This window comes from Ciona robusta, chromosome 10 (genome assembly GCF_009617815.1).
Source record: "Ciona robusta chromosome 10, ASM961781v2".
NCBI classification, from domain to species: domain Eukaryota; kingdom Metazoa; phylum Chordata; class Ascidiacea; order Phlebobranchia; family Cionidae; genus Ciona; species Ciona robusta.
In genome coordinates, this window is record NC_143244.1 from 2,930,529 (window position 1) to 2,942,091 (window position 11,563).

Here is an 11,563-nt window from a genome sequence, read left to right on the forward strand (position 1 = left end):
AATTTAGGTAAACAAAGCTGCATGTAAAATTACACTTACCATGTATCATTTTCTTCTCTGGTCTAGATAAACTATTCTTTCAAACTGACAGAGTATCTCTAAAAATCTACTTTAACCATTTTTATCTAGTAGTTTTTAAATCAAACAAGAAAAAGTGATCATTCATGTGCAAGGCAAGATGGTTGTAAGTAATAATGGGTCATACACATACATAAACCGAAACAATCATCATCTGTCTTATTTCATCAATACACTTATCTTTGCAGGGAAGGTATATAATAAAAACTTAAGATAAAAATTAAGTAACAGAACATTTTAGAATCCCTAAAATGTGCACAATCATTTCCTATGACTTTGTTAGTTTTAAATTTGCAGAACTTAAAATTCCTGTTGCAAGTTTGGTTCCAGATACTTGTTTGAGCATGTTGGTAGATGGTTTGGATGGTGGGGGTGTACTGAAGCCAGCTGCTTTATACATGCGGGCTATGTTACTACCGGCGGATGGGGGAGCTAATGATTTTATTTGTGGTTTGCTTTTTGTAGGAGCAAAGCTGAAATCATCTGCTGATTTTTTCTCGGCTATAGTTGTTGTGTATTTTGATGGATTATGTGGCATTGGAGCTACGGCTGCTGCTGGCTTGTTGAAGCCATATATTATACTTGATGAAGCACTACTTGGTTTTGAACCACTAGTGCTTCTAACAGCTCGAGGAATGTTAATTACCCCACTGGAAACCATAGGTACAGAACCCCAATCATCCTTGGATACCTATGAAAAGTGTTAAAAAATATGTTTTATTTTTTTTATTTATAATTCAGCAAATAACTAAAATGTAAAATATAATATATCTTAAAATATTCCTTTATAAATGAGAAATTTATCTATGTATTAGCTAATTAGCACATAGGTGAAATATATCTTTAAATATTTCTTTATAAATGAGAAATTTATCCATGTATTAGCTAATTAGCACATAGGTGAAATATATCTTTACCTGCACAGTAAGGTGAGAAACAAGAGTTGACAAACGGTGTGTGACGTGTGCCAGCACCATCTGTTCATCTGCATCTCGACGTACACGCACATTAATACTACCAACCATTGTTAACCCATTATGATATCGTTTCTTATTATTAACAGACAATGAGACTGTGTAAAATCTTTCGTTTCGAATTTCAAGGACACCATCTACAACCAAAATACATGCAATTCAGGTTTAAGATTAATAATGCACACTTCATTTTAGTTTATGTATGTACAAACTTATTTAAAGCAAAGATGAAGAATAAACGACATTTTAAAATCCTAACAAAAATATATTTTACAAACAATTTAATTAATCATAAATTAAACACTTTGAGCTAACATACACAATCAAAAACGGGTAATTCTAAAACAACGAAATAATGATTTACCTAAAGTTTGAGCTTCACTTAAAAGTTTATCCAGCTGCCCCAGTAAGTAAGGAGGAGTTGTGTTGAGCAACACTCGTGCACTGCACGAGGCAACAGGCCACATAGTACACAACGTGCACGTTGATATTAAAATCGCTGAGACTGTATCAGCGAAGTAATACAAACTGAAACATAAATTTAAAACCAAGAAGTTCATTTAAAAAACTAAAAACCAAAATCTTTCTAAAGTATAATTAGTTTTATTCTAATAAGTAAGCTATGTAAAACGGAATTTAATAAAAAATAATAGGTTGGGTTTAGAAATTACTGCAGTAGCTAAATAACCCACTAATGAACTTGATTTTAAAATGAATAATCCCCACGCTATATGCTTTTTACATTCAATAAACCTTACTTCATTTGAATAAGAAGATTTGTCAAAAAAATCAGCGAAGCCCCAATAAACGAAGTAAGAAGAAAAGGGTTTATTCTTGGTAGCAATATCTTGCTTAAAGCTGGTATAATGCTACATAGTGTTTGGCTCATATCTGCCATGTGTTCTTGTAACACTGAAGATTGTGAAGCTATAATAACAAATTAGATTTTTAAAAAGGGTTAATCCACATACACAAAAAATACTATCGCTCCTTTCTATTATAAAGGGTGACAACATTTTATTTTAGAAGCTATTTTACTATACAAAAAGTTCCATGAAGCAAAGCAAATGGCCTATGATAAAAAGTTTTAGATAACTTTTGTAAACATTGATTTACTGTAACAAGGATCTAACCACTCCTGCTGTCACATACACCATAATGTTATTCATGTAGTGAAGTCATTGTCATAATAAGACCAATAACACAGTCACTTATTAACAAAATATTCCACGAGTTCATGGGAACGTACCATTTGTAATACACTGCAGCGGCTTGTTATTAACAGACAAAGTAATCATAACATGGAAAAGGAAGCCAACCAATAAACCAGGCAATAACCTTCCAATAGACACTTCTGGCTGGTCAATTATCCTATTAAAGAAAATATGAAATTAAATAAATATTCCAATTAAAGAGTCCGGACCACGCTCATACAAGTTGGTTTTAAGTTAAAATTTACACTTAATAAACACTATCTGTTGTATTTTTATATAAAAAAAATATTTGGTTTATCCAAAACACGTTTTAAAAATTGCCAAAAAATCCCCCTATTGTTGCGTCAGGCAATATGGCGTAAATTAAGTCACGAACTGTTTTAATCGATTAGCTGATTTAGGCTTTGCTGGTGGAAAATAAACAGAGTGTACCACCGACATAGCGTTTTCTGTTACTTTTAAATTAAGAAATGGTGTTGCCCTGGCCTGATTCTAGTTTAAAATTAATGTTTTTTTAAAATTGTTATATAAGTGTATTACAGTATTACACCATTTAAATTTGTCAGTTAACAATAACCAATATTGTAAAAATGTGTGATGTATAGTCACATAGAAGTATTTTATCTGATGAAGTGACATAAGAGAAGATGGTAGTCTACTAGCAGTAGTTATTAGGCCTTTCCAGCTAGAACCTGTACTACCAGCAAGTGTTGGGGAAGTAGACAGGCCAAGTTTACCTTCCATGAAAACAGGTGATGCTGAGCAAATCAAAAATACAAATTGGTGAGTTGACTAAGAATGGCGTTTATTAAACAGTATCGCTACACAGCTGATCAGAACTTTGTTAGATAGGTATGGGAGTCACTGGATAGGAAAACAGAAAGGTTCCATCAGTACTGATTAAAAGTATAAGCGACCAAAATTATAGTGAAAAAATTATTTTATCATTCACTTTTGAATGGTCTTTTTTTATACAAAATGGGATTCATGTAAGAGTTATGTTGTTTTAAACTAAGTACATTCAACATTACTGGGAATACACATTGGAGTTTTGGATTATTTTCAGTGTTTTGAACAAAGAACGCTTATACCAAATGAATCTGTTTCTTCTGCGGTCCACAGAGGGGCCATGGCCCACCCTTAAATTTTGAGTTTCAACTAAGGTTATTGGTGAAAAAACATACAAATAATATAATTTACTATTTCGATTTAGTGAAGCAAAGTCACTGAACTAGTACAAGTAGAACAATGATTTTGTCAAATCACAATTGGCATTGTCTGTGTTATGCTAAAATTTGACTAGTAAGTGTATATGCTTTCTCTGATTCTCCTAAACCAGTGGTGAAGTGTTACACGTGCTATAACAGTGGTGTTCAAATGGCGGACCTGATCCGGTTCCGGATCTTTTCAAGTTTTAGAATGGATCATCCAATGTAGTTTGGAAGAAAGGGCTAAAATACGACGCTATTATGGTGCAAAGAAACCACGTGTGAATCCATTTTATTTCGTACTAAACAGTCTACCTTGCTAGCTAAGAAAAACAAACCTCAAATTTTGTGACAAAAATGACTAGTGGTAGACGACGAATGGAGTTTTGAATGTAATGTAGATCGTTGTGTTTTCACACGGCGTAATTGTGAAAAATAAATGCTATTCAGAACGCTTTCCCTGTTTTGTGTTGTAATGAGGAATTTCAAACCCAAAACACAACTATAAGGGTGGTATGCAGAAAGTATACTTATACTTAAGTTTTTGCTTGATCTTAGTTTAGCTAAACGGAGATCATGCAAAAAACTTAAGTGGTATGCAGAAAGTATAATCAGTGATTCTTAGCTGATCTATGTTTATCTTTTTCGTGTTTGTGTCATAACAATGGACAAGAGAATTTCTCTCGAAAATTACTCCACGAAGAAGGCAATTCTCGGTAAAAATGGCGACAAAAATGTTTAATAAAAGTCAAAATCGAATTTGTTATTGTTTTTATACCTTAAACAGAATAGTAATCAATATAAACAGTAAAAATAGTATGGAAAAAGTAGCAGCAAGTCGGAGTAAGGTCAGTAAGCGGTTACCGAACTTTTGCGATCCGAAGCGTTTTTTTCTAAAATGGCCCAGACTCCGTTAAAACCTATAAAAAACGATCCAATACAATCTATTTGACATGGGTTTACAGAAATTAATCTTATTTCGCGTTACAAACTTTAAAAACTACCAATTTGCAACGCTGGCAGACACTTAAACAGCCGATTTCGCTGTTTAACTTTTTGACGATAATCGACAATCAAAAATCAGTAATTAACTTTGATTATACTTTCTGCATACCGTTTAAATCGTTGTTATGTCAACAATGAGATTTGATCTAAGATCAAAGTTGATTATACTTTCTGCATACCACCCTAAAACATTTGCCCCCACCAAAATTTTAGGCTTGCTAGGCCCTTGCAAGATTACTCGGCTTATGGTAAACTCCTAAAATATGGTAACTTTAAATACCGGTATAAATACTGGCCTATGGAAAAAAATGAAAAGAATTTCTAAATCTAAACCCTGGGAAGTGACGAAAACTAATTCTCCACTAAGCTTGGTAGGCTACTTTTTGTGGTTAGATACAGATCCCTAGGAAACAACTTCCAATAAGTTGATAAAGCCATTTAAAGTATTGTTATTACCTTAAAAAAACGTTTTGATTTGCTTATCTATCAAAACTGCACCAATAAACGATAAACCGCTGATGGCCGGGTTTTCCCCATGAACGAAATATTGTATTGTTACCTCACAGTGCCTGTGAGTGACGTTTTTACAACTTTAAAATTTGATTCTTTTAAACGTTCTTAAAGAGTACGGCCCACGGTTCTCATGGTTGCGCAGTTTTTTGCATAAGAATAAAGTTTTATGTCTACTGATACTAAATTAACAGCTAGTTTGTGAAAATTATGTTCAATTTAAAAGATATTAACGTTTAAAAAATTAAATTTTAAAGTTGTAAAAAACGTCACTCGCGGGCACTGTGACGTCACAACACAATATTTCGTTTATGGTGAAAACCCGGCCTACCAAGGTTTACGGTTTATTGGTGCAGTTTTGATAGATAAGCAAATCAAAGCGATTTGAAGGTATTAGCAATACTTTAAATAGCTTCAAATTTATTGGAAGTTGTTTCCTGGAAATCAGTGTATAACCACACAAAATAGCCTACCAAGCTTAGTGGGGAATGAGTTTTCGTGACTTTCCAGGGTTCAGATTTTAAATTCTTTTCGTTTTTTTCCCCATATGGCTTAGACTATATTTATATCTGTATTTAAAGATATCTTATAGCAGTTTACCATAAGCAGAGTAATCATGCCTGACTGGTGCTGTGTTTAAAATAGCAGCAAAACAAGAATGACTAAAGCCATAAAAAGTATATATATAGGTGTGTGTGTTTTCATTTTCAAAAGGAAAAGTGGGGCATAGAAAAAAGCAAGCAACATTACATTGGTATGCTGGTCATCTCATATTTGTAGTGTACATTTTCCTTCAGATGGTTTTACTATGATATGTTCCCATTAGGATATGCAAGGAAACTTGTTCGGAACAAGTAAGCAGCATTTATTTGGAGACCGCAGAAGAACACAGAAAGTGTATTTCTAGAAATGTTGAATAAAAACAACATGACTCTTGCATGAATCACATTTTGTATGAAACAAGACCATTCAAAACTGAATGATGAAATATTCTTGCTAATGTTGTTCAACTGTCACTATAATGTTGTTCACTTATACTTTTGATCAGTACTGATGGAACCTTTCTGTTTTCTTTTTCCAGTCATTCCTGTACCTATCTAACAAAGTTCTGATCAGCTGTAAAGCGATAATGTTTAAACAAAATAAACACCATAAACATGTGATTGACCATCTTTTTGGTATGAAGGCCAACAACAAATACTATATTAGTGAAAACTGATTTCGCTAAATTTGTATTCCATGCTCGGGTCTCAGTCAAGAATATCATATTTGCAACACATATGTGTTTACACAAATTTTAGCAAATTCAGAAAGACAGTGCAACACTTTAACCAACAGACTTATTAAATGTCACATTTTATTATTAAATGCTATTCTTAGTCAACCCACCAAATTGTATTTTTGATTTTCCTAACTTGGCCTGTCTACTACCCCAACACTTGCTGGAAGTACAGGTTCAAGTAGGTATTGCCAGTGGACTAGGATCTTCACTTATGTCACTTCTTGAGATAAAATACTTCTACCTGACTATACATCACACACTTTCACATTATTGTTAATAACAAATTTAAATAATCTAATACTGTAATACACTTACAAACAATTTAAAAAAACACATTAATTTTAAACTAAAATCAGGCCACGGCAATACCTACGCATATTTCTTAACTTAAAAGTAACAGAAAACACTATGTCGACGGTACATTCTGTTTTGCTGCAAACATAAATTCATTTTCTGCTAGCAAAGTCTAAATCAGCTGATCGATTAGAACAGATTGTGACGCAATTTACGTCATAGTGCCCTTGAGTGACGCAACAATAGGCGGATTTTTTGGTACTTTTTAAAACGTTTTTTTTTGGCCAAACTAACTATTTTTTTCACAAAAAATACCACAGATAGTATTAATTAAGTGTAAATTTTCTTTTAAAACCAACTTGTATGAGCGTCGTCCAGACACTTTAACTTTTAAATTAAAAAAAATTTTCACAAACTAGCTGTTAATTTAGCATCAGCAGACAAAACTTTATTCTTATGCAAAAAATGCATAACCATGAGAAATGTGGGCCTCTCCTTAAATGTCGACAATATCCTATGCATTTTCTACTTGATTTTTAAAAATAATAAAGTTGTGCGACAGTCTGCAATCTTTGAATGAATTTATGCTCATGAATGTAATAGAATTAATTTCGCATAGCAAGGCAACTCGTTACAACATCGTAACAAGGGTGTACTGTTTAATACACCCCAACACTGATGCACGCCAACAAGTTACCACCTAAATAACTTTGTAGGCCATTCATTTTAGGTAGATATTTCTTTTATTAATGCTGATTGACAATTAAGGAAAGCCATATATAAACACTGAATCACAGCAATTGCCATGTATTGTCGATAATGTTAGCAGCATTAAATCAGCGAAAACCAGGCCAACCACTGTGCCATCAACCCACTCACCTGATTATACATTCCTTCAAAATAAAAATTGATCCTAAGCTAGCAAGGACAACAGAAGAAAACACAGAAACAACTTCTATCCGCTCATAATTGAAAACAATTGTTCCTTCCTCTGATTGGCTTATTTGATTGGCAGTAGACCAAATAGAAATCATACAAGTAATTAAAGTGAAAAAATCAAACACTGTCAAGTAAGCAAAGGAACGTAATGCTGAAATAAAAAGTGAAAAATAATGTGGTAAACTATAATTATACCAAGTAATAAGTATTGTATATGTACATAGGGAGGTCATTTTAAACCGATCACTACAGCAATCAAATATGTATTTTTAAGTCTTCTATCCAAATGTCAACCATGGATACAGCATATACCTAAAAACACACCCTTTTTAACTAGCACAATCATTTAATTTATATGAACAAATATTTTATTTCAAAGACTTACCTAAACTATTGGTGGATTTACACCATGATAAGAGGATAAAAATGATCAACAAGTTAAAAATAATAAATGCTAAAGTTCTTCTAGCACTTCTAAGTGAAAGCAAAGGTTGCACTGCATGTTTCAACTGGCCATAGATCCTGCTTCTACGTTTTTTGAAGGGGTGAATGGGACTCTAAACAAAAGAGTAGAGAAAGTGTTCGTTAAAATGATTTATACAATAAAGGAGAAACCTATTAGGGATGTGCTGGAGTCGTAAAAGCTTGGGTTCGCCGAGCGCCAGCTTCAACGAAAGGCTCGGCACGAGCACATGTGATGTCATTAAGGAGAAAGGCATACGAGAATACGTTCCTATTCAGCCGAAAAACGTCGCTAATCAAAATAATACAAGGCACGTGGTTTGCGGTTAAAAAGACGTCTCGTTTCGTAATTTCCAGTATTGCAAATTGTAAAATTCATATAAAAAATATTTAATTAAAACTATTTATAACTGATGTAGCCAGTGTGACAACCAGCGGGTTCAAAAAGTGTATGTCATGCAGATATTTACGTCCAGTCAACGTTATTTCTGACGCTATACAAACGCTTTAGATATTGGTTTTGCACACTAATATATCTGATAAACCATTACGATTGTTACATTACAAACGAGATTGTTATAAAACAATCGTGTTTTGTTCGCTTCCATACAATCTGTAGTTTTTGTATAATTTTTGTTTCTGATGATTAGTTTAAAAAATGCAGGTAAATTGCGATTATGTGAATTTTAATAGCTGCAAATATAATAGCGAAGAGCGACGCTATCAGTAAATTGGAACCAACAGAGATTGTAATATGATATTACAAAATATCGTCCGGATCAAGCTTGGATAGAAGCCAAAAAACATAGTTTGTTGGCACCGCACGAGAACCAGAGTTTCATTACATCATTTTTAACGAGATTAAATTGACAACGATTGCATTGTTGGTTAGGTGTGGAATGTATGCTACCGCATGCGTCTTCCTTTATTTCCTACGCCGGCGCAGAGCATAAAAATGTGACACTCATACACGATGTTTCTATCTCGTTGTTGGTTGGGCAGTGGGCACATTCTTCCCGATTGTTATATTTTATATTATGAAACGTCATAATTAATAGTTATGTTGTAATAGGACAAGTAACATAACAATTGAATGAAAAAATGTTCCGATTCCTAGGGAAACAATGTAATATTTATACCCATTATAAAGATATGGGAATTCGATTATAAAGATATGGAAACATTGGGCGCTCGTGTAATTCGACACCGGCTGTAATTTGATACCGCAAATTTGCTGACGTTGCGATTCCTTACTTGCGAGAGAGCAAATTCACAATGAACGAAAACTGATATACACAAACATATGAGCATAGAATTATTGTAGTGGGCCTACATCAATAATAAACAAACTTAACAATATTTTTAAAGAACATTTACAGTCAATCTTGACTTGTGAGACAATCCACTTCCCGACAAGTCAAAATCTGTGAATATAAACTTGTTATAACATTTTTATATATATATGTATAAATTGTTATGTTTTTTTGGAGCAAACCCTAAAAACAACATTACATAAATGTATGTTGTTTAAATCATTGCAATTACTTATTTATATGCATTAGATTACAAGTAGTGATTAAATGAATTATCATACCAATTCAACACTAGCTATACTTTGTAAATAAACTTACCAAATTCTGGATCTATAGATACAGTTGTGTAGGAAGACATGATGTTTGGTCCTATCTCTTAATAAAAATAACATACAAAGATGATTAATGGAAGAAAGTATTATATATAAATAGGCCTATATATATAATGTAGACTATTACAAATAACTCTAACACGGCAATGTTGAATTTGGTGCTAACTGAAGTAGTTTTATGATGGAAAACCAACGGCCCCAAGTAGGGATGCACATTACAGAATTTCGAATCCGTGAGATTCGAATCCTTTTGTATTCGAATCTAATTACGGGATTCGGTATTCTGTTTAATGACGTCATTACACGTCATCTCATATACTATGTTAACAATTTTTGAAACTTATTAATTTAAAAAAAAAATATTTTTGTGTTTGTGGGACTTTCGAGAGTAAACGTTTCGTAACGTCTTTCCATAGCCTGCTATACGTTTCATGACGCAAAAACTACTCAATAGTACAATTTTTGATCATTTTACAACTCAAGATCCAACAAGGCTGTTATGAAAGGGTCAATAAACTGACTTTTGTGGGTAAAATTTTTTTTTCCTATAAATATAAAAAGATTCGAAATTCTAGATTCGGAATTCTAGATTCGAATTAAAGTATTCTAGGATATCCTAGAATACCTAATTATTCTGTAATGTGCATCCCTAGCCCCAAGTACACTTATATAAAGTTATATCTCAATTATTTGGCCCTTGACGAAACAAGTACTATTATAACAAGGTAATGGTTTGGGTAAACCAAATATCACGTGATACGAGCCAAAATGACTAATTGGATAATAGTCAGATTGAGTAATGACCAGTTCAGATGAAATCGTGATTTGAAACTGTGCTAAATGCGAAAGACTAAAAGTATATTTTTTTACTTGGTAGATATTTAAACTCTTTTAAGTAAAATAAATAATAAAATAGAGGAAGGCATGGAATCAATTTAAAGCAGAGCTCGCACACTTATGCTAAAATTATTGCCAAAACAAAATATTTGCAACATTATAGAGTTTTCAACATGATATCACAGCAACACATCCAACAAAAATCGTAAAAACCCCACAAAAATGGTCCATAAAATAGAATCTTCGTGTTCTTCAAACACCAACTCTGAATCGGGATTTTGATTTGAAGGTTTTAGTGGTACTTTTGCTTTTAAGTCATCAGGGTGACTTTTTGACTGTGGATCTAAGTACACACTTAAACTAAATGAGCTTTTATAGTGATGAATATAGCCATATACGCCAATACCAATGGGCCGTGGCTGGAAGCTCTGTACTGAAACAATGTCCTCACTACAAGTGTCTGATTTCATCGTATAATCTTCCCAAGTTGGTTTCTCGGTTTCAGTTGACAGATAGAGGTCTGCATCTCCTTCATGTGAATGTAGTTTAACAACCACATCACCTTCTAAGGTAAGCCGGAAATAAGTAAAATTCTCAGCCCCAACATACCCATAAAATGTTTGTACATGAATTAAATCATTACCAAGTGCATTAGACAACAGAAATAACAATGCAGTTAATGTAAATATCAGTTTCCTTAATACAACACTGGTCATGCCTGACAAACTTTGAGACAAAAAGTCTGTGAAATGTTAAACACATTTTTTTCAATTTTTTAAACATACAATAACTATACTAAATAGTTATTTATTAAAAATATATTACATAATTGCAGTACATAATATTACATAATTGCAGTAAAGTATATACACACATCAATACTAAATTAATATTTATCTAGCTGGATACATGGAAATTCCTCTCAAATTCTTGTATCTGTCCGATTTTGATGCACTTTCCTATATTGTCGAAAAACCTCGTGGCTAGTATAAAATAAAAGAACGAACTAACTTTGATCGAAACACATACAACTAAGGTTCCTTCTACGTAAAAGTAACGACTAACGAGTTATACATAGCAAACCCAACGTCGGCAAACCTTACTCACGTCATAGT

At 33.0% G+C, this 11,563-nt stretch overlaps 2 protein-coding genes across 3 annotated transcripts; both read right to left on the minus strand.

Moving 5' to 3' along the window:
• Positions 1-167: 167 nt before the first annotated feature.
• On the minus strand, positions 168-9,741 carry LOC149729551 (zinc transporter 6-like). 2 transcript variants are annotated; one of them, XM_089886725.1, is made up of 9 exons: positions 9,598-9,741; positions 9,344-9,390; positions 7,890-8,061; positions 7,445-7,655; positions 2,302-2,423; positions 1,811-1,979; positions 1,417-1,580; positions 996-1,189; positions 168-769 (listed from the first exon to the last, which is right to left on the minus strand). In XM_089886725.1, exons 1-9 carry the CDS (start codon positions 9,635-9,637, stop codon positions 347-349), a joined length of 1,542 nt encoding a protein of 513 aa, XP_089742851.1. In that variant the 5' UTR covers positions 9,638-9,741; the 3' UTR covers positions 168-346. The 2 variants fall into 2 exon arrangements, with proteins under 2 accessions (XP_089742851.1, XP_089742852.1); XM_089886726.1 differs by lacking the exons at positions 1,811-1,979; positions 2,302-2,423.
• On the minus strand, positions 9,654-11,533 carry LOC149729552 (UPF0669 protein v1g209471-like). Its single transcript, XM_089886756.1, has one exon. The coding sequence runs from the start codon at positions 11,162-11,164 to the stop codon at positions 10,628-10,630; it is 537 nt and encodes a 178-aa protein (XP_089742882.1). The 5' UTR covers positions 11,165-11,533; the 3' UTR covers positions 9,654-10,627.
• Positions 11,534-11,563: the final 30 nt, after the last annotated feature.

Excerpts from the sequence above, each read along its gene's own strand:
- LOC149729551 (XM_089886725.1), bottom strand. The coding sequence starts at position 9,637 with ATGTCTTCCTACACAACTGTATCTATAGATCCAGAATTTG. Across the intron at positions 8,062-9,343 it reads CTCACAAGTCAAGATTGACT|AGTCCCATTCACCCCTTCAA; the intron begins GTAAATGTTCTT and ends TCTTTTGTTTAG. Across the intron at positions 2,424-7,444 it reads TTGAAGGAATGTATAATCAG|GATAATTGACCAGCCAGAAG; the intron begins GTGAGTGGGTTG and ends TTTCTTTAATAG.
- LOC149729552 (XM_089886756.1), bottom strand. The coding sequence starts at position 11,164 with ATGACCAGTGTTGTATTAAGGAAACTGATATTTACATTAACTGCATTG.